Source organism: Aotus nancymaae, unplaced genomic scaffold, assembly GCF_030222135.1.
Source record: "Aotus nancymaae isolate 86718 unplaced genomic scaffold, 86718_ANA_hifiasm-v0.15.2.pri h1tg000028l, whole genome shotgun sequence".
Lineage (NCBI taxonomy): Eukaryota > Metazoa > Chordata > Mammalia > Primates > Aotidae > Aotus > Aotus nancymaae.
Genome location: NW_026988441.1, coordinates 27,747,738 through 27,770,612, shown reverse-complemented (window position 1 = coordinate 27,770,612; position 22,875 = coordinate 27,747,738). Strand labels below are relative to the sequence as shown.

The following is a 22,875-nucleotide window of genomic DNA, read 5'->3' as shown; positions in this document are numbered from 1 at the left end:
CGTTCGTTCGTTCGTTCGTTCTTTCTTTCTTTCTTTCTTTCTTTTTTTTCTCAGACAGAGTCTGGCTCTGTCACCGGGCTGGAGTGCAGTGATGCCATCTCGGCTCACTACAACATTTGCCTCCTGGGTTCAAGTGATTCTCCTGCCTCAGCCTCCTGAGTAGCTGGGATTACATGCATGCACCACCACACCCAGCTAATTTTTGTATTTTTAGTAGAGGCGGGGTTTCACCACGTTGGCCAAGCTGGTCTCGAACTCCTGACCTCAAGTGATCCGCCCACCTTGGCCTCCCAAAGTGCTGGGATTACAGGTGTGAGCCACTGTGCCGGGCCTAAACTTTCAAGATGAGCTAGACTGAGGTGCATAGAGGGGCAGCCTTGCCCAAGGTCTTGCTCAGTCCTTTCCTGGGGAGACCCTGGGAGCCTCCTAATCCTGTGGTCACCGGTCCCTGTCTCTCTTGCCACTGTGCCTCTCAGGCTCCCAGCTGCTGCCGAGCTGCCTGCCGGATCATGAATTATGAATGAGGCCCTCAGGCTCCAGTAACAAGTCTGGCCTCTAGCACATGCCAAGGACACTGCCTGTTCGTCCCCTGCCGGGCGGCCTGACCCATCCTTTTGTGCAGACACCTGAGGTTCCCCGGCAAGATCCCTTCTAAGCATTCCTTCTTATTTTGCAGATGGGGAAACTGAGGCACGGAGCTGGACAGTGACTCAGACACCAGGTGAACGCTGGCTTTCGAGGGCCGGGTTGGGAATCGTGGGGGCACCAGTGCCAGCTGGGGCATCACGATGAGGGGTGAGCTCTGACACCCAAGAGGGCACATAAGCTGGGGACTATTGTAGAGGAATTCAGAAGACCCCCCAAGGGACCGTCAGGGACACTTCAGGGACCCCAACCCCCATGTGGCTGATCACAGCCCCTACATCTATTTCTCTTCAAACCCTTTTCCTACAGGAGCCGCCTGGAGTGGAGCTGAGAGCACAGGTCTGTGCTCAGCCAGTCCAGAGTGCAAATCTACTATCACTTCCTAGCTGTGTAATCTTGGCAAGTGGCTTCCCCTCTGGAGGCGGGGAGGGCTCAGTTTTCCCATCTGTGAAGTGGCTCAGAGCTTTCCCTCCAAGGTTGGGGGTCATCCAGCACTGCTCCTACCCATTGCTATGAACTCTTATACATACCTCAAAACCCCACATTCCATGCCCCCTCCTCCAATCTAGACTCCCTCAGCTCTTGTCCCCCCACCTAGTCCAGTCCTGACTGTGGAACTAAGGGCATCTGTGTCTTGTTCTGCCCCCTATACTGGAGCTACTTGGGGCCAGCACCAGGGCTGAATTATCTCAGGGGTCCTGGCATGGTCTTAGCAATGGGGCTTTCAGTTCCTCCTTCATCCTTTCTCTCCCTCCTCTACAGGGAGGGACTTTCCCCCTCATCAGGCCCACACTGGCAATGACTCTGTAGGTCAAACTTGCCTCTCTCTTTAGACAGGCACTGGACGGGGCCTGCGGCAGTCTCCACAGAGATCATCAGGATGTCGTATTTTGGGGAGCATTTTTGGGTAAGACCTACTCTTATTTTGGTGGGGGATCCTGGCAGGGCTTCAGGGACTTTTATGGAGATGGGGGGACTGGGTGAATTGTGGGTAGAGTCTCGGACAGGAGGGTCTGCAAGGGATGGAAGTTAACGTGGGAAGAGTCAGGCTGGGTTTGAATCCACACCCACTCCAGACCTCACAGGCCTTACGACCTTGGGCAAGTCATAGCTTGTGTCATAGGGAGACCAAGGCCCAGAGTGAGAACGTCTTACCTGAAGCTGCCCCATGAAAAAGTGCAGAGTCAGCACTCAAACCCAGGGCCAAACTGAACTTCCAGGACTCAGGGTCATTCCAGCCAGGGAATTTCCACCCCCTTCCCATCCTGGAGAATTGGGGGGTTTTCCTGACCTAGCCAACCATGGCCTGTGCACCCCTCCACTGTCTAGGTTGGAGATCACCTACTGTAGCCCAGGGGGTGCTGAGTGGGACAGATTTGTTTTCATTCATTCATTTCCTCCCTCCCTGCCACTGTGACCTCATCCCCAGCTCTCCCTAGGAGAGACTGGGGCCTCCAAGAGAATCCATCCCAGCCCCAGCCCCAGCCCCAGCCCCAAGGGAGGAGTCCCCAGTCTGGGGGACCCAGAGCCAGCTTAGACACCTCCAGCCCTGCAGGACCAGGGCTGGACCCAGCCTTGGTGGGGGCGGGGGGTCTTATAGTGGGAACCAGGACACAACAGAGTCGTGTTTGCTGTGGGACAGCCTGGGCAAAAGACTAGAAGTGTGACATTGAGTGGCAAGTTGAGGAAACAGGGACTCCTCCTGCGGAGCCAGGATAACGGGATGCCACAGAGGATGGGCGAACAAGGGAGAGCCCAGGAGTCAGGGAAGAACCAGGGCAGAAAGCCCCTTCCCCAGTTGCGGTCCCTGAGCTTGCAGCTAGGAAGCTTGTTGCTAGGTGACTGGTTGCCCCTGGCAACAAGCCCCACCTCCTGCCCTTGCTCCCTCCCCAGCTGGGGCTCCTCTTCCTTGCGCTTGCTTTCTTAAAGGGGCCGCACTCCCTTGCCTCCTGGAGGGGTGTGACCTCTGCCCTGTCTCCGAAGGTCAGACTCCTCGATTTTCCCCTGCAAGGCTGTGTGACCCCAGTAAGGGCTACATCTCTGAGCTCCTGTTAGTACTGCTGTGTAATGGAGGTGACCGTTTGAGGATCAGAAGTCACCCACATGTTGGAACCCCGACAGTGGCACCTACCTTTATTTTAAATCCTTTTTAATTGCGTGAGGCATGCGGGGCTCGCTGCAGAAAATTCAGATCAGCAGAGAAAATAGAAACCGCCCCCGACTTCCCCACCCCGCCCAAAGATATCCTGGTAGAGAATGGTTAAGAGCTTTGAGTTCAGGATTCGAACTGGGCTCTGCTGGGAGCCCTTGAGAAAAGGGCTTTACCGGCCTGAACCTCCGTTTCCCCATCTGGGAAAAAGGAACGAAATTCCTGCACCGCCACTCCCACCCCACGCACCCCACGCAACCCCAGACTCAGGGAGGCCTCCCGTGACATCTGTCACCGGCAAGGTTTCTTTTCATCAGTTGTTGGTATTGAAGCCGCCACAGATGCCTGGTTCTTTGCTGGGTGATACTGGGCGCTGATGGCTCAAAGGCGGCTCTCATCAGGGGAGATTAAGCCAGACAGGGATGTCTCAGTCTCATCACGACAGGGCAGGGCCAAGGCATAGAGGGTACTAGGGAGCCGTGGGGGAAGTGTGAGCAGGAGAGGGACATAAACAAGCTTTGTTACAAAGACCACACTCTTGGCCGGGTGCGGTGGGTCATGCCTGTCATCCCAGCACTTTGGGAGGCTGAGTGGGGCGGATCACCTGAGGTCAGGAGTTGGAGACCAGCCTGGCCAACATGGCAAAACCCCATCTCTGCTAAAAATACAAAACTTAGCCAGGCATAGTGGCATGCGCCTGTAGTCCCAGCTACTCGGGAGGCTAAGGCACGAGAATCACTTGAACCCAGAAGGTGGAGGCTGCAGTGAGTTTGCACCACTGCACTCCAGCCTGGGCAACAAGCAAGACTCTGTCTCAAAAAAAAAGACCCCACTCCGGCTGGCACGGAGGCAAGTCCGAAGTCTGGAAGTTCTGGTGGGAGAGATAGACCTGAGACAGCCCCTCCTAGGACCCTCGGCTGCCAGCCCAGTCCAAGGGAGGCAGACGCCACTGGGGGTTTGCCAGGTCTGGGAAAAGGGCCAGCATTTGGCTCTGAGTCAGCTCCAGATGCTGGTCTGGGCGGTGGTGCCTGGTGCAGCCTCACCCGAGGATCTCCTGGGGCCAGCGCTGTGCCAGCCCCATCCCACCAAGACCCTTGGGAGTTGGGTGCTGTTCTTGTCCCCACTTGTCACACAAGGAAGAAAACTGAGGCCAGAGAGGCGAAGTCACCAACCCAAAGTGACCTTGTACATATAAGGAGATTGGACACTTGAACTTTGAAAGTATGATTCCAAACACATGAAGAGGGAAACCATGGGTGGGGCGTGGTGGCTCACGCCTGTAATCCAAACACTTGGGGAGGCTGAGATGGCAGATCACCTGAGGCCAGGAGTTTGAGACCAGCCTGGGCAACATGGCAAGACCCCGTCTCTACTAAAAATACAAAAAATTAGCCAGGCGTGGTGGTGTGCACCTGTGGTCCCAGCTACTTGGGAGGCTGAGGTGGGAGGATCGCTTGAGTCTGGGAGGCAGAGGTTGTAGTGAGCCAAGATCACACCACTGTACTCCAGCCTGGGTGACACAGTGAGACCCTGTCTCAAAAAAAAAAAAAAAAAAAAAAAGAGAGAGAAAATATATTCTTGGTGAGCTGGAGGGAGCAACAGTGAAGTGGGAAGGGGGTTGAGCAGGGTTAGGGAAGTCCTAGAGCAGGGAGCGATGATCCTTGAGAACTGGAAGGATGTGGATGGGTGGAAGGAGTTGCAGGCTGGGGAGCTGATGGCAGGAATAGCCTGGACAAAAGGTGTGCTGGTGGAAAGGCATTGTGTGTCTTTGCTGTTTGCTGTTTTGTGGGTAAGGCTAGGAAGAGGCTAGGTGATGAGGCTGGAGCGTCCATGGACTTGGACTTCGGCATCTGGTGGGCAATAGGGAGCCATCGATGATTCTAGAGTGAAGTAGTGACCATTGGGAGATTTGGGCTTGAGGCTGACCTGGGTCTGCCCCAGTCTTGACTTCAGTTTCTTCATCGGTGTAGCAGGAAACATTACCTAGCGGTGACCTCTGGCTTTAACCTTCAAGCTTCTGCCCAAGTGTGATGGCTCATGCCTGTAATCCCAGCACCTTGGGAGGCTGAGACAGGAGGATTGCTTGAGTCCAGGAGTTCAAGACCAACTTGGGCAACATAGTAAAACCCTGTCTCTACTGAAAATTAAAAAAATCAGCCGGGCATGGTGGCACATGCCTGTGGTCCCAGCTACTTGGGAGACTGAGGTGGGAGGATCGCTTGAGTCTGGAATTGGAGGCTGCAGTGAGCCAAGATTGTGCTGCTGCACTCCAGCCGGGGAGACAGAGCAAGACCCTATCTCAAATATGAAAAATAGGCCCGGTATGGTGGCTGACACCTGTAATCCCAGCATTTTGGGAGGCGGAGGCGGGCGGATCACAAGGTCAAGAGATTGAGACCATCCTGGCCAACCTGGTGAAAACCCGTATCAACTAAAAAAAATACAAAAAATTAGCTGGGTATGGTGGCATGTGCCTGTAGTCCCAACTACTTGGGAGGCTGAGGCAGGAGAATTGCTTGAACCGGGGAGGCGCCGATTGCGGTGAGCCGAGATCGCACCACTGCACTCCAGCCTGGCACCTGGAGACAGAGCAAGACTCTGTCTCAAAAAAAAAAAAAAGAAAAGAAAAATATATATAACATTCAAATATAGCATTCAAGCTTCCAGGTACCTGGGAGGGTGAACTGGCCGGTTGGAGGAGGATGCAGGAAACTACCATTTATGGAAAACCAGCCAAACGCTGCCACAGCAATGGCTTCACTGATAAGTGTTGGGACTTAAATAGCATCAGATCTCTCCACAAACCTTCTTTTCGCAGTATTATTACAAGACCTGATTTAGTGCTAAAATGTCCCCCGTTCCCTCAGACCCCAGCTGATGACCTTTTTTTTTTTTTTTGAGACAGAGTCTCTGCTGCCCAAGCTGGAGTGCAGTGGCACGATCTCGGCTCATTGCAACTTCCACTTCCTAGGTTCAAGTGATTCTCCTGCCTCAGCCTCCTGAGTAGCTGGGGTTACAGGCACGTGCCACCACACCCGGCTAATTTTTGTATTTGTAGTAGAGACAAGGTTTCACCATGTTGCCCAGGCTGGTCTTCAACTCGATTACCTGACCTCAGGTAATCTGCTTGCCTTGACCTCCCAAAGTGCTGGGACTACAGGTGTGAGCCACTGCGCCCAGCCTGATGACCCTTTTTTATTTTTTGAGATGGAGTCTTGCTCTGTTGCCAGTCTGGAGTGCAGTGGCGTGATCTCAGCTACTGCAACCTCTGCCTCCCAGGTTCAAGCGATTCTCCTGCCTCAGCCTCCTGAGTAGCTGGGGTTACAGGGGCGTGCCACCATGCTCGGCTATTTTTTGTATTTTTAGTACAGACGAGGTTTCACCATGTTGGCCAGGATGGTCTCGATCTCCTGACCTTGTGATCTGCCTGCCTCGGCCTCCCAAAGTGCTGGGATTACAGGCTGAGCCACTGCGCCCGGCCTGATTACCATTTTTAATGGACAGCTTAGTAGTGTTCAGGTATGATACCCTTCCCAGGTGATAGAATCTGGCTGGGATTAAGATAGAGTTGTTGGCTCATTTTTGCCTACTCCCTTCATATGGCAAAGGGTCCCGATTTTCCATTGAGAATGGCAGAAAAAGTTGCCCTTTGACGTAAATGTCTTTGGGGAAGAAGCATAAGCAAATGTGAAACAAATGCTAATTATTAATAACCAATATTATGAATTAGCAAAAACGAGAGTTGCCTTCGGGGCTTTGGGGAGCAGTGACGTGGGTTATCTCGCTGCTTGCATCATCCCCCTGTAAGAGGCGGATGTCTCCCAGGCTGTAGGGTAGTGGCATGATTTCGGCTCACTGCAACCTCTGCCTCCCGGGTTCAAGCAATTCTCCTGCTTCAGCCTCTTGAATAGCTGGGATTACAGGCGGCTGCCACCATGCTTGGTTTATTTTGCATTTTTAGTAGAGACGGGGTTTCACCACGTTGGCCAGGCTGATCTCAAACTCCTGACCTCAAATGATCGGCCCTCCTCAGCCTCCCAAAGTGCCAGGATTACAGGCATGAGCCAGCACGCCCAGCCTCCCTGTCCCATCTTAATGAGGAGCTGCTAAAAGCTCAGAGAGGGTCACACAACGAAGCCCCGGACTGCCCCACCGTGACAACCCCAGAAACGGGAGGAAAGAGATTTTCTGCAAAGCTTTCTCAGGCACCAGGGTAAATGCTCAGTTTCCACTGGCACTAGCAGGTAACAGCAGAATCATTTGTTCATTTATTCAACAAACTCAAATGTCCTTTCTGTCTCTCATTCTGTGCTGGGCTTTGCTGGGTCCTGGGAGAAAACTCAAACTTCGACCCTACTTTGGGTTCTCAGAGAAGGAGTTTCCACATTGATAAGAACAGAAAACACAACTACAGTGACTTAAGCAACAGGGATTGTATTGGTTTATAAAATCAATTTATCATGGGGGAATGTGGCTTTCAGGGTGGGTTTGATCCAGCAACTCGATTCAACTGACTTTTTTTTTTTTTTTTTTGTAGCTATTGTAAGTGGGAACACTTTCTTGATTTCTTTTCAGCTATTTTATCATTGGTGTATAGAAATGCTACTGATTTCCATATGTTGATTTTTGTATTTTGCAACTTAACTGAATTTGTTTATCAGTTCTAAGAGGTTTTTTTTTTTTTCTTTTGAGATGGAGTTTTGCTCTTGTTGCCCAGGCTGGAGTGCAGTGGCATGATCTCAGCTCACTGCAACCTCTGCCTCCCAGGTTCAAGCTATTCTCCTGCCTCAGCCTCCTGAGTAGCTGGGATTACAGGCATATGCTACCACGCCCAGCTAATTTTGTATTTTTAGCAGAGATAGGGTTTCTCCATGTTGGTCAGCCTGGTCTCGAACGCCCGACCTCAGGTGATCTGCCCGCCTCGGCCTCCCAAAGTGCTGGGATTACAGGCCTGAACCACTGTGCCCAGCCAGTTCTAGGAGTTTTTTTGGGGAATGTTTAGTCCTTTCTATACATAAGATCATGTCACAAAGAGACTATTTGACTTCTTTCTTTCCAATTTTTTTTCTTTTTTTCCTGAGACAGTCTTGCTCTGTCACCCAGAGCTGGAGTGCAATGGCGCCATCTCAGCTCCCTGAAACCTCTGCCTCCCGGGTTCAACCAATTCTGCCTCAGCCTCCCGAATAGCTGGGATTACAGACATGCACCACCATGCCCGGCTGATGTAGAGACGGAGTTTCACCATGTTGGCCAGGCTGGTCTCGAACTCCTGACCTCGTGATCTGCCTGCCTCGGCCTCGCAAAGTTCTGGGATTACAGGCGTGAGCCACTCCAACTTATTTTTATTTTATTTATTTATTTCAAAACAGAGTCTTGCTCTGACGCCCAGGCAGGAGTGCAGTGGCACGTTCTGAGCTCACTGCAATCTCTGCCTCCTGGGCTCAAGCAATCCTCCTGCCTCAGTCTCCCAAGTAGCCACCACTCCCAGCTAATTTTCGTACTTTTAATAGAGATGGGTTTTTGTATTTTTAATACAGACAGGGTTTCGCCTTCTTGGCCAAGCTGGTCTCGAACTCCTGACCTCGAGATCCACCCACTTCGGCCTCCCAAAGTGCTGGGATTACAGGCATTAGCCACCGCACCCAACTTAACACACTTTTTTTTTTTTTTTTTTAATACAAAAGCCCTCTGGTTTAGCTTCTTTCTAAGGTTCATGGTTTCCATTTGAATTCCAATATCCCCTGTGGCCACATAATTCCCCATTTAGGAAAGACGCATAGAGGCAGAAACAAAGGCAGAGAGGCTCAGAAAAACAGAGAGGAAGACGGAGACACAAAGACAGAAGGAGACAAAGACGCAGAACAAATGAGATTCCTCCCCACCAACGACCAGACAAAAAGAAAATCCCAGGCTTCTCGCTGATTCGACCAATTTAAGGCCCATAGACAATCCCTATGGCCCAGGGGACATGCAGCAAGCTGATTGGCTCAGGCCTGCAGCCTGGAGACGAGTCCCTGCAGCCAAGGGGACGGACGTCTTCTCCTTGGCCACGCCCCCGTTGCTAAGCAACTGTGATGTCCTCTCCATCCTTTCTCAATCTTACTCCCATCCCTGCAGGGTGAGAAAAATCATGGCTTTGAGGTCCTGTACCACAGCGTGAAGCAGGGGCCCATCTCCACCAAGGAGCTGGCAGAGTTCATCCGGGAGAGGTGAGGTCCCCAAGCCCCACCCACCACAGGCCACGCCCACCACCCTGTAGTCACGCCCACCATGGCTACCCACAATGGTCAGGGACTAGATCCCTGGGGGTTCCAGGAACCAGATGGGCTCGAAAATCCTGGAAACGACTGATTCTCCACCCTGTCAGCCTCATACGTCCTTTTAAACAACAATCACCCGGTTTAGAAAGTTCCCCTCCTCTAAAGAAGATGATATACCTACTCATGGTGGGAATTTGTTTGGAGACAAGATCTTGCTTTGTTACCCAGGCTGGAGTGCAGTGACTGGATCATAGCTCACTGTAGCCTCGAACTCCTGAGTTCAAGGGATCCGCCCACCTCAGCCTCCCAACTAGCTGGGACTACAGGCACGTACAACCACATCCGGCATTTTTTTTTTCTTGAGACAGAGTTTCGCTCTTGTTGCCCAGGCTGGAGCGCAATGATGCTGTCTCGGCTCCCTGCAACCTCTGCTACCAGGTTCCAGCGATTCTCCTGTCTCAGCCTCCCAAGTAGCTGAGACTACAGGTGCCTGCCACCACGCCTGGCTAATTTTTATATTTTTTTATTATTTTTGAGACGGAGTCTCACTTTGTCGACAGGCTGGAGTGTGGTGGAGTAATCTCGGCTCACTGCAACCTCTGCCTCTTGGGTTCAAGCGATTTTCCTGTCTCAGCCTCCTGAGTAGCTGGGACTACAGGCACGTGCCACCAAGCCCAGCTAATCTTTGTATTTTTAGTAGAGAGGGGGTTTCACCATGTTGGCCAGGATGGTCTTGAACTCCCGACCTCAGGTGATCCACCTGCCTTAGCCTCCCAAAGTGCTGGGATTACAGGTGTGAGCCACCGCGCCCAGCCTAATTTTTATGTTTTTAGTAGAGATGGGGTTTCACCATCTTGGCCAGGCTGGTGTCGAACTCCTGACCTTAGATAATCCACCTGCCTCGGCCTCCCACTGCACCCTACCTTTTTTTATTTATTTATTTTTTATTTTTTTTAAGACAAAGTCTCGCTTTGTTGCCCAGGGTGATCTGATCGTAGCTCACTGCAGCCTTGACCTCCCAGGCCCAAGTGATCCTCCTACCTCAGCCTCCTGAGTAGCTGGGACTACAGGCATGCAGCACCACACCCATCAAAGTTTAAAAAAAATAAAAATTGTAGAGAAGGATTCTCATTATATTGCCAGGGTGGTCTCGAACCCCTGGTCTCCAGTGATCCTCCCACCTTGGCCTCCCAAAGTGCTGGAGTTACAGGCATGAGTCACCATGCCCAGCTCACTACTGTTGTTAATAAAATATATAGCTAAGAAAAATAGGCCGGGCGCAGTGGCTCACGCCTATAATCCCAGCACTTTGGGAGGCCGAGGCGGGTGGATCACGAGGTCAAGAGATCGAGACCATCCTGGTCAACATGGTGAAACCCAGTCTCTACTGAAAATACAAAAATTAGCTGGGCATGGTGGTGTGCACCTGTAGTCCCAGCTACTCGGAAAGCTGAGGGAGAATTGCCTGAACCCAGGAGGCGGAGGTCGCAGTGAGCCGAGATCACGCCATTGCACTCCAGCCTGGGTAACAAGAGCAAAACTCCGTCTCAAAAAAAAAAAAAAGAAAGAAAGAAAAAAAATCCTCTCCTATGAATTTCCAAAACATTCCCCAGAGGGTTGTGTCATCCCCCCATTATGGAGAGCCACTGCTTAGGTGTTTGAGATGGGGAAACTGAGGCCCAGCGGAGTAGCGCCTCTCTCAAGGGTATCTGAAAGCTTCTTCATCTTTTTTTTGTTTTTTGTTTTGAGATGGAGTCTTGCTCTGTCACCCAGGCTGGAGTGCAGTGGCGTGATCTCAGCTCAATGCAACCTCCCAGGTTCAAGCGATTCTCGTGCCTCAGCCTCCCAAAGTAGCTGGGATCACAGGCACATACTACCATGCCTGGCTAATTTTTGTATTTTTAGTAGAGGTTGCACCATGTTGGCCAGGCTGATCTCGAACTCCTGACCTCAGCTGATCCACCCACCTCGGCCTCCCAAAGTGCTGGGATTATAGGCATGAGCCAGTGCGCCTGGCCAGTTTCTGCATCTTTTTTTTTTTTTTTTTGAGATGGAGTCTGGACCGTCGCCAGGCTGGAGTGCAGTGGCACAATCTTGGCTCACTACAACCTCCGCTTCCCAGGTTCAAGTGATTCTCCTGCCTCAGCCTCCAAGTAGCTGGGACTATTTTTCAGTAGAGACGGGGTTTCACCACGTTGGCTGGGATGGTCTCAAATTTTTTTTTTTTTTTTTTTTTGAGATGGAGTTTCACTCTTGTTACCCAGGCTGGAGTGCAATGGCGCGATCTCGGTTCACCGCAACCTCCGCCTCCTGGGTTCAGGCAATTCTCCTGCCTCAGCCTCCCGAGTAGCTGGGATTACAGGCATGCGCCACCACGCCCAGCTAATTTTTTGTATTTTTAGTAGAGACAGGGTTTCACCATGTTGACCAGGATGGTCTCGATCTCTTGACCCCGTGATCCACCCGCCTCAGCCTCCCAAAATGCTGGGATTACAGGCTTGAGCCACCGTGCCCGGCCTGGTCTCAATTTCTTGATCTCATGATCCACCCGCCTCAGCCTCCCAAAGTGCTGGGATTACAGGCATCGGCCATTGCGCCCCACCCAGTTTCTTTATCTTTATCCCGTTCTCCTACCCAGGGCTACCATCGAGGAGACCTACTCAAAGGCAATGGCGAAACTCTCCAAGCTGGCCAGCAACGGGACCCCCGTGGGGTGAGTGGGGCAGGGGTCACCAAGGTTGGAACATTGGGAGCCTCTTCCTACATGGGTATCTCTTCACACTCAGGGCGTGAAGAACAGAGGTCATCCACCTCCATTATGGAGGTAACCAGATAGAAAGATGTATATCATTCATTCACACACTAGCTCATTCATTCATTCATTCATTCCACAAACATTTGTTGAGTGCCTTCTGTGTGCCAGACATCAGCAGCAACCCAGACAGATAAAGCCCCGGTCACCTTCATGCAATGTACATCTGGGTTGTGTGACAAGACAGGTGTTACACACAAACAAAACAGTTTTGTTCTGGTGTGAAAAGTGCTGGGAAGGAGACCCGGCTCAGTGGCTCACGCCTGTACTCCCAGCACTTTGGGAGGCTGAGGTGGGCAGATCACCTGAGGTCAGGAGTTCGAGACCAGCCTAGGCAACATGGTGAAACTATGTCTCTACTAAAAATACAAAAATTAGCTGGGCGTGGTGGCGGGCACCTGTAATCCCAGCTACTCGGGAGGCTGAGGCAGGAGAATCGTTTGAACCCGGGAGGTGGAGGTTGCAGTGAGCCAAGATCGCGCCATTGCACTCCAGCCTGGGCAACGAGAGCAAAACTCTTATTTCAAAAAAAAAAAAAAAAAGAAAAGAAAATGTGCTGGGAAGGGAATGAAATAGGAGTGAGAGAGATCGGGCACTTTCTCTGGGGTGGGCCCAGCCTCCCTGAGCTGAGACCTTTATAGAAAGGGGCTGGCCATGGGGATGTCTGACGGATAGAGACCCAGGCAGGTGGCTCAGCCAGTGCAAAGGTCCTGAGTCCACAGGTGTGGCATATTCAAGGAAGAGTGAGGAGGCTGGCATGCTGCAGGCTTGGGCAATGTAGAAAGCAAGTAGGAAGGGAGATGGCAGAGCATGACACACAAATGACTCTACATGAAACTCTGCCCGAGCATGGTGGCTCATACCAGTCATCCCAGCATTTTGGGAAGCCAAGGTGAGAGGATCACTTGAAGACAAGAGTTCAAGACCAGCCTGGGCAACATGGAGAACCCCCTTTTTTTTGAGACAGAGTCTTGCTCTGTCACCCAGGCTAGAGTGCGGTGGCGTGATCTTAGCTCACTGCAACCTCCACCTCCCGGGTTCAAGTGATTATCCTGCCTCAGCCTCCCAAGTAGCTGGGATTACAGGTGCCTGCCACTGCGCCCAGCTGATTTTTGTATTTTTAGTAGAGACGGGGTTTCACTATCTTGGCCAGGCTGGTCTCAAACTCCTGACCTGGTGATCCACTTGCCTTGGCCTCCCAAAGTGCTGGGATTACAGGCGTTGGCCACTGCGCCTGGCCCAAGAAACCCCTGTCTCTACTCAAAATGCAAAAATTAGCCGAGCATGGTGGTGTGTGCTTGTAGTCCCAGCTACTCTGGAGGCTGAGGCGGGAGGATGGCTTGAGCCCAGGAGATAGAGGCTGGAGTGAGCCATGATTGCACCATTTCACTTCAGCCTGGGTGAAAGAGTGAGACCCTGCCTCAACAAAACAAAACACATAATGTGGTCCCGACGGCATTTGCAATTTTCTCTGTGGCTGCTACAAGGCAAAAGCTCTGTCAGGAGGGCAGGAGTGGAGGCAGCAGTAGGAGTAGGCAGGAGGGAGGCTGGACGGGGCTTCTGTTGAGGGGGAGGCTGAATAGACTTGATTGGGGCATGTGGTGTCTCAGCCACTCTTTTTTTTTTTTTTTTTTTTTTTTGTGAGATTGAGTCTCCCTGTGTCACCCAGGCTGGAGTGCAGTGGCACAGTCCCGGCTCACTGCAATCTCCGCCTCCCAGATTCAAGCGATTCTTCTGCCTCAGCCTCCTGAGTAGCTGGGATTACAGGCACTCACCACCACATCCAACTAATTTTATTTTTTTCCTTTTGAGACGGAGTCTGGCTCTGTTGCCCAGGCTGGAGTGCAGTGGCTCGATCTTGGCTCACTGCAACCTCCGCCCCCTAGGTTCAAGCGATTCTCCTGCCTCACACTCCCGAGTAGCTGGGACTACAGGTGTGAGATACCAAGCCCAGCTGATTTTTGTATTTTTAGTAGAGACAGGGTTTTACCATGTTGGCCAGGATGGTCTCGAACTCTTGACCTCATGATCGGCCCTCCTCTCCTTCCCAAAGTGCTGGGATTACAGGTGTGAACCACCACACCCGGCCAAATTTTTGTATTTTAAGTAGAGATGGGGGGTTTTCATCACATTGCTCAGGCTGGTATTGAACTCCTGACCTCAAGTGATCCACATGCCTTGGCCTCCCTAAGTCCTGGAATTACCAGGGCCTGGGTTTAAATTCCTGCTCTGGTGTTCATTTGCTGAGGGCCTTGGGATGAGCTAAAGCGCTCCCTATGCCTCAGTTTCCCCACCTGTCGCAGGCCCGCCTCTTACGGCTGTAATGGAGTTGAAATGAATGAGTAATAAGCATTAATGTTTAACAGGGCTCAGTGCACAGCAGATGCCTGAGCCTGTGCCAGCGCTCTCCTGCGGTGGGGTGAGCCACATGAGCCCTGGGTGTGACCTTGCCTGCCCCCAGGACCTTTGCCCCGCTCTGGGAGGTCTTCCGCGTCTCCTCGGACAAGCTGGCGCTGTGCCACCTGGAGCTGACACGGAAGTTGCAAGATCTCATCAAGGACGTTCTCCGCTACGGTGAGGAACAGCTCAAGACCCACAAGAAGGTGTGTGTCGTGGGCGCCGCCTAGCGGGTGGGTCGGTGTGGGACACAAGCAGCTCGCAGGACCCCAGATGTGGGGCTTGGAACCTGCGGATGTGAGCCTCCGTTCATTCCACGACGTCAAGCCCAGGGTCTTATACGCATTGTCGAATTTCAGACTTGAAAATTCCAGACCAGGAGTTAGCACACGGCGGCCCGAGGGCCAAATCCAGCCCACCCACCACCAGTGTTTGTACAGCTAAGAAGAGTTGTTTTTTTTTCCTTGTTTATTTTTATTTATTTTTATTTTATTTTATTTATTTATTTTTTTTGAGACGGAGTTTCGCTCTTGTTACCCAGGCTGGAGTGCAATGGCGTGATCTCGGCTCACCGCAACCTCTGCCTCCTGGGTTCAGGCAATTCTCCTGCCTTAGCCTCCTGAGTAGCTGGGACTACAGGCATGTGCCACCATGCCCAGCTAATTTTTGTATTTTTTTTTAGTAAAGACGGGGTTTCACCATGTTGACCAGGATGGTCTCGATCTCTTGACCTCATGATCCACCCGCCTCGGCCTCCCAAAGTGCTGGGATTATAGGCGTGAGCCACCGCGCCTGGCCTTCTCCTTGTTTATTTTTAAGAGACAGGGTCTCGGTCTGTCATGCAGGTGCAGTGGCGTAATCAGAGCTCCCTCAAGTCACTTGGGCTCAAGTGAACCTCCTGCCTCAGCCCCCACAGAATAGCTGGGACTACTGGTGCACGGCTCTGTGCTTTGGCTAATTTTTTAAAAATGTTTGAGCCACAGTGACTCATGCCTATAATCCCAACACTTTGGGAAGCTGAGGCGGGAGGATGGCTGGAGCCAGGATCCTCCTTTGAGACCAGCCTGGGCAAATAGGGAGAACCATCTCTACCAACAAACAAAACAAAACGAAACTATCCAGGCCTGGTGGCACATGCTGATAGTCCTAGCTACTCCGGAGGCAGAGGTGGGAGGATCACTTGAGCATGGGAGGTCAAGGCTGCAGTGAGCCGTGATTGCACCACTGCACTCCAGCCTGGGCAACAGAGCAAAACTCCATCTCAAAAAAAAAAAGAAAATAAAAGAAAGAGACAGATGCGGTGTCACTGGTTTATATGTGTGTGTGTATAAATGTAAATATAAATATAAATATAAATATATATATATTGAGTCAGAGTCTTGCCCTGTTGCCCAGGCTGGAGTGCAATGGCGCAATCTCAGCTCACTGCAACTTCCGCCTCCCGGGTTCAAGCGATTCTCCTGCCTCACCCTGCCAAGTAACTGGAATTACAGGTGTGAGCCACCATGTCCAGCTAATTTTTTGTATCTTTAGTAGAGACGGGGTTCCACCATGTTGGCCAGGCTGGTCTCGAACTCCTGACCTTGTGATCCACCCGCCTTGGCCTCCCAAAGTGCTGGGATTACAGGTTTGAGCCACTGGGCCTGGCCTGGTTTTTATATTTTCAAAGGGTTAGAAAAAAATCAAAGGAAAAATAATATTTCACGACATGTGAAAATGATATGACAGTTACATATCGGTGCCGGTAAATAAAGTTTTATTGGCACACAGTCAACCCACTGATGTGCCTGTCATCTGTGGCTGCTTCGCACCGCAACGGCAGAGTCAAGTGTTCGTATCAAGCCAAACACATTTACTATCTGTTCCTTTACAGAAAACATTTGCCAACGGCTGTTCTAAAGCACTAGAAGATAACAGATATTCATATTTACTATTTTTAGACTCTTGAAAACCTAGAATCTTGGCAGATCCGTCTTAGACTCTTAGAATTCCACAATCTCCAAAGCTTATAATTGTAGAATCATAGATGCATTGCATTTGCAGAGTTTCAAAATCTGCATTTGTTTAACTCTTGTTTAAAAAGGGAGTTGGTAATACCTTTTTGTTTTTTTGAAGCAGAGACCCGCTCTGTCACCCAGGCTGGAGTGCAGTGGTGTGAGTGATCTCAGCTCACTGCAACCTCCACTTCCTAGGTTCAAGCAATTTTCCTGCCTCAGCCTCCCAAGTAGCTGGGATTACAGGTGTGCACCACCACGCCTGGCTAATTTTTTGTATTTTTAGTAGAGACAGGGTTTCACCGTGTTGGCCAGGCTGGTCTTGAACTCCTGACCTCAGGTGATCCACCCACCTCAACCTTCCAAAGTGCTGGGATTGCAGGCGTGAGCCACGACGCCCAGACTCACTAATTTTTAAATTTTTTGTAGAGAACGGGTCTTGCTAGCCAGGAGAATGGCTTACACCTGTAATCCCAGCACTTTGGAAAGATGAGGCGGGTGTATCACTTGAGACCAGCCTGACCAACATGGTGAAACTCTGTCGGTACTAAAAGTACAAAAATTAGTCAGACGTGGTAGAACACACACTTGTAATTCCAGCTAGTCAGGAGGCAGAGACTGGAGAATCACTTGAACCCAGGAGGCAGAGGTTGCAGTGAGTTGAGATCGTGACATTGCACTCCAGCCTGGGTGACAGAGTGAGACTGTGTCTCAAAAAAAAAAAAAAGAGAGAGAGAGAGAGAAAGGGTCCTGCTGTGTTTCCCAGGCTGGTGAAGCATGTAACATATCTGTCTCAGCCTTCCAAAATGCTGGGATTACAGGTATGACCCATTGTGCCTAGAATGGAGTGGAATTTTAAGTGGTAAGAGCAAGCCAGGTGTGGTGTGGATGTCTGTAGTCCCAGCTACTTGGGAGGCTGAGCTGAGGTGGGAGAATTGCTTGAGCCCAGGAGTTAGAAACCAGTTTAGGCAACATAGTGAGACCCCCATCTCTTAAAGAAAAAAAAAAAAGGCCAGGCACGGTGGCTCATGTCTGTAATCCCAGCACTTTGGGAGGCTGAGGCAGGCAGATCACCAGAGGCTCTTAGAATTCTTAGACTCTTAGAATTCCACAGTCTCCAAAGCTTGTATTTGTAGAATCATAGATGCATTGCATTTACAGAGTTTCAAAATATGGAGAAAACTGTCTCTACTAAAAATACAAAATTAGCTGGGCACGGTGGCACATGCCTGTAATCCCAGCTACTTGGGAGGCTAAGGCAGGAGAATCGCTTGAACCCAGGAGGCGGAGGTTGCAGCGAGCTGAGATCATGTCACTGCACTCCAGCCTGGGTGAAAGAGCAAGACTCCATCTCAAAAAAAAAAAGTGGTTTAGCAATTCTGCCGCTTTTTGTCATAAAACATGGGTTAGAACAAGCACCTTTATCCATATGCGGGTTATTTCTAGAGAAACATCACAGTAATAATTGGGGACTTCTAGGCTGGAGGGCCCATATATGGGAGGCTTTTTCCTGGCTTACCCCTTACAACTTTCTGAAATATGAACCATGTGTAAATAGTATCTATTTTAAAAGTCAAAAATGGGCCGGGCATGGTGGCTCACACCTGTAATCCCAGCACTTTGGGAGGCCGAGGCAGGCGGATTACCTGAGGTAGGGAGTTCAAGACCAGCCTGACCAATATGGAGAAACCCTGTCTCTATGAAAAATACAAAATTAACCGGGCATCCTAGCTATTCGCGAAGCTGAGGCAGGAGAATTGCTTGAACCTCGGAGGTGGAGGTTGTGGTGAGCCGAATTGTCCCATTGCACTCCAGCCTGGGTGACAGAGCAAAATCCATCTCAAAAAAAAAAAAAAAACAGTTAAAAATGGGCCAAGGTGGGTGGATCACAAGGTCAGGAGTTTGAGACCAGCCTGACCAACATGGTGAGCCCTCTTCTCTCAAATAAATAAATAAATAAAATTTAAAAATAAAAGTTAAGAATGTTTTGAAATGAAAAACATACAGGCCAGGCATGGTGGCTCACGCCTGTAACACCAACACTTTGGGAGGCCAAGGCGGGTGAATTGCTTGAGTCTAGAAGTTTGAGACCAGCTGCCTGGGCAACATAGCAAGACCCTGTTGCTATTAAAACACACACACACAGGCCGGGCATGGCAGCTCACACCTGTAATCCCAGCACTTTGGGAGGCCGAGGCGGGCGGATCATGAGGTCAGGAGTTTGAGACCAGCCTGGCCAAAATAGTGAAACCCCATCTCTACTAAAAATGCAAAAATTAGCCGGGTGTGGTGGCAAGTGCCTATAGTCCCAGCTACTCAGGAGGCTGAGGCAGGAGAATCACTTGAACCCTGGAGGGGGAGGTTGCAGTGAGCCGAGATTGTGGCACTGTACTCCAGCCTGGGCAACAAGAGCGAAACTCCATCTCAAAAAACAAAAACCAAAACACACACACACACACACACACACACACACACACACACACACACACACACACAGAGACTGCACCTGGCATCGCATGGAGCGTTTGTGAGGTCAGGAGTTTCCCGGTCTGCCCACGGTCTCCCCTCCTACCCCTGCAGTGCAAGGAGGAAGTGGTGGGCACCCTGGATGCTGTGCAGGTACTCTCGGGGGTCAGCCAGCTCCTGCCCAAGTCCCGCGAGAACTACCTGAACCGTTGCATGGACCAGGAGCGGCTGCGGAGGGAGAGCACCAGCCAGAAGGAGATGGACAAGGTGTGCTGACAGTGGGGGGTTCAGAGGGGCGGCCTGATCAGAGAGTGGAAACACGTGGCAGAGCGATGGTGGTGGAGCCTGTGGGCGATCGCACCCCTGGGTACCCGGAGGAGATGAGCTACCAGGTGATGGGCCCTGGCGGAAGCCCCCGAGTGTCCCCCTCCCATCCCCGTTTCCTCCCTGTGTTTCCCAGGCAGAGGCTAAAACCAAGAAGGCGGCAGAGAGCCTGCGGCGCTCAGTGGAAAAATACAACTCAGCCCGAGCTGACTTTGAGCAGAAAATGCTGGACTCGGCCCTGGTAAGGACTAGGCATCTGTAGATTTACGACCCACATATGCCTTTGCCCAGGAGGTTATGGGCTGCAGAAATCCCAGGCCAGTGCAGTGGCTCACGCCTGCAATTCCAGCACTTTGGGAGGCCTAGGCAGGAGGATCACTGAGGTCAGGAGTTTGAGACCAGCCCGGCCAACATGGCAAAACCTCATCTCTATTAAAAATACATTAGCTGTGCACGGTGGCTCACGCCTGCAATTCCAGCACTTTGGGAGGCCTAGGCAGGAGGATCACTGAGGTCAGGAGTTTGAGACCAGCCCGGCCAACATGTTGAAACCTCGTCTCTATTAAAAATACATTAGCTGTGCGCGGTGGCTCACGCCTGTAATCCCAGCACTTTGGGAGGCCGAGGTGGGTGGATCATAAGGTCAGGAGTTTGAGACCAGCCTGACCAACATGGGGAAACCCTGTATCTACTAAAAATACAAATATTAGCTGGGTTTGGCAGCACATGCCTGTAATTTCAGCTACTCGGGAGACTGAGGCAGGAGAATCACTTGAACCTGGGAGGCGGAGGTTGCAGTGAGCCGAGATTGCACCACTGCACTGCAGCCTGGGCGACAGAGCAAGACTCTGTCTCAAAAAACAAAAAACAAAAAACAAAAAACAAACCATTAGCCTGGCGTGTTGGCACCAGCCTGTAATCCCAATTCGGGAGGCTGAGGTGGGAGAATCACTTGAACCTGGAAGGCAGAGGTTGCAGTGAGCCAAGATCATGCCGCTGCACTCCAGCTTGGGTGATAGAGTGGAACTCTGTCTCAGAAAAAATAAAAATAAATACATAAAAGTAGATTGGAATCTCAGTATTAGGAATCAGAATTTTTTTCAAGTTACAAGTGATAGAAAGCTTCATTCAAATTGACAATGTGTGTATATATATATATATATATATATATATATATATATATAAAACAAATTTTAAAAACTGACAAGGTGATTTATTAGCTGAGGGAAGTGAAAGTTTTATTTTTGAGGGGTGGAGGTTTCAGGCGTAGCTGAATCCAGGTGCTCAAATAGTGCTGGCAAGAAATTGTGCGTTTCTGTTTCTTTTTTTCTTTCTTTTTTTTTTTTTTTAAGACGGGGTTTCACCATGATGGCCAGGCTGGTCTTGAACTCCTGACCTCAGGTGATCTACCCACGTCGGCCTCCCAAAGTGCTAGGATTAAACAGGTGTGAGCCACTGTGCTTGGCCATTTCTGCTTCCTTGTGTGTGTGTGTGTGTGTGTGTGTGTGTGAGAGAGAGAGAGAGAGAGAAGGAGAATTTCGTTCTGTCGCCCAGGCTGGAGTGCAATGGCACGGTCTCAGCTCACTGCAACCTCCGCCTCCCAGGTTCAAGCAATTCTCCTGCCTCAGCCTCCTGAGTAGCTAGGATTACAGGTGTTCACCACCACGCCTGGCTATTTTTTGTGTTTTCAGTAGAGATAGGGTTTCACCATGTTGGCCAGGCTGGTCTTGAACTCCTGACCTCAGATAATCTGCCCCCCTCAGTCTCCCAAGTGCTGAGAACCACGCCTGGCCACTATTTCTGCTTTTCAGGTCTGTTTTCCTCTCTGGGGACTTCACTCCCAGCAGACATGCCCGTGTGTGTGTGTGTGTGTGCGCGCGCGCGCGCGCGCGCGTGTGTACATTGTATGCACATGTGTGCAGCAAAGTGGCCACCAGCAACCCCCACTTACATCCCATCAGCTCATCGGCTCAGGAATGAAAATGTCTTTTCCTATAGATTCACCAAAAGTCCTAGCGCAGACTCTCATTGGCCTTTCCCCAAATCATTCACTGAGCCAGGGGCTTAGGGTGTTCTGATTGGTCAGGCTGAGTCATGGCCACTCCTTCTTGGCCCTGACCTTCTTTCCACCTGCGTCTCCCCTCCTGCTTCAGCGCTTCCAAGCCATGGAGGAAACGCACCTGAGGCACATGAAGGCACTGCTGGGCTCCTATGCTCACTCGGTGGAGGACACGCATGTGCAGATCGGGCAGGTGAGTCAGGGCAGGTGTGAGGAATGAGGCTGGGGTCGCTGCTGGGCGAGGGGGCCCTGATCAGTTACACGCCCTGCCCACCTGGCACAGGTGCATGAAGAATTTAAGCAGAACATTGAGAACGTCAGCGTGGAGATGCTACTCAGGAAGTTTGCAGAGAGTAAGGGCACGGGCCGCGAGAAGCCAGGTGAGTCAGGGCAGCCATCGAGGATTGGGCTGTGGGGCTGCAGGTGACGGGCAGGACTCCAGAGGCAGGAGACTGAACCTCCCTGAGCTTTGGTTTCTTCATGGTAAAAATGGGCTGCTGAGGAGTCCAGCTCTTCAGGCTGAACTTACCTGTAAATTTCTTTGAACCAGATCCCAGAGGAGCCTTGAATGCCAGGCTCAGCTGATCTGACTTCACCCCCCAGGACCTAAGGGAGCCATTGAGGGTTGTGGAGCAAAAGAACAATTTGCAAATGCTCAGATGCAGTACTGGGGAGGAGTTAAGAGCGAAAGTTTTGCCGGGTGCGGTGGCTCACGCCTGTAATCCCAGCACTTTGGGAGACTGAGGAGGGCAGATCACGAGGTCAGGAGATCAATACCATCCTGGCTAACACAGTGAAACCCTGTCTCTACTAAAAATACAAAAAATTAGCCGGGCTTGCTAATTTTTACAGGTGGCACGCGCCTGTAATCCCAGCTACTTACTTGGGAGGCTGAGGCAGGAGAATTGCTTGAACCCAGGAGGCGGAGGTTGCAGTGAGCCGAGATCACACCACTGCACTCCAGCCTGGATGACAAAGCAAGACTGTGCCTCAAAAAAAAAAAAGAAAGAAAAAGAAACTCAATTGAGGATGGGGAGACTGGCTAAATTTCTTTTTTTTAAGATGGAGTCTTGCTCCGTCGCCCAGGCTAGAGTGAAGTGGCATGATCTTGGCTCACTGCAGCCTCTGCCTCCCAGGTTTAAGCGAGTCTCCTGCCTCAGCCTCCCAAGTGGATAGGACTGCAGGCGTGCACCACCATGCCTGGCTAATTTTTTTTTGTATTTTAGTAGAGAAGGGGTTTCACCATGTTGCCCAGGCTGGTCACAAACTCCTGAGCTCAGGCAATCCATCTGCCTCAGCCTCCCAAAGTGCTGGGAATACAGGCATGAGCCACTACGCCCAGCCAATTCTTTTATGTTTTTAGTAGAGACAGAGTTTCACCATGTTGGCCAGGCTGGTCTCAAACTCCTGACTGCAGGTGATCTGCCCTGGTCTCCTAAAGCTGGGATTACAGGCGTGAGCCACCGCACCTGGCCCCTCAATTGAGTTTCTGTCTCCCATCTCAGGACCTCTGGACTTCGAGTCCTACAGTGCGGCTGCCCTGCAGGAAGGCAAGTACGTCTGGGCCTGGATGCCCAGGCTGGACCGTGGGGCTGAGGGAGGCTGATCTGAATGTGAAAGGAGGCACCTCCCCGTGCTCAGCCGCCCCCCAATCTATCCTCAGCAATGAAACGTTTGCGGGGAGCCAAGGCCTTCCGCCTTCCGGGACTCAGCCGGCGGGAGCGGGAGCCAGAGCCACCTGCAGCTGTGTGAGGAAGCACCCTTGCCTG

General features: G+C 51.3%; 1 protein-coding gene across 7 annotated transcripts in view; it reads left to right on the top strand.

Annotated features, from left to right (window-relative positions):
- FCHO1 (FCH and mu domain containing endocytic adaptor 1) overlaps positions 1-22,875 on the top strand; it is a 43,642-nt gene that overhangs the window by 5,716 nt on the left and 15,051 nt on the right. For 2 of the 7 annotated variants that reach the window (XM_064381652.1, XM_064381655.1), the window contains exons 2-13: positions 677-721; positions 955-984; positions 1,479-1,552; positions 8,912-9,003; positions 11,693-11,767; positions 14,328-14,469; positions 18,838-18,990; positions 19,184-19,288; positions 21,201-21,299; positions 21,390-21,486; positions 22,612-22,656; positions 22,770-22,854. In XM_064381652.1, the coding sequence (XP_064237722.1) occupies positions 1,526-1,552; positions 8,912-9,003; positions 11,693-11,767; positions 14,328-14,469; positions 18,838-18,990; positions 19,184-19,288; positions 21,201-21,299; positions 21,390-21,486; positions 22,612-22,656; positions 22,770-22,854 (920 nt within the window). In that variant the 5' untranslated portion in view covers positions 677-721; positions 955-984; positions 1,479-1,525. Of the gene's footprint in view, positions 1-676; positions 722-954; positions 1,045-1,478; positions 1,553-8,911; positions 9,004-11,692; positions 11,768-14,327; positions 14,470-18,837; positions 18,991-19,183; positions 19,289-21,200; positions 21,300-21,389; positions 21,487-22,611; positions 22,657-22,769; positions 22,855-22,875 lie in introns of all 7 variants that reach the window. The other 5 variants (XM_064381648.1, XM_064381650.1, XM_064381653.1 and 2 more) reach the window with 3 other exon arrangements.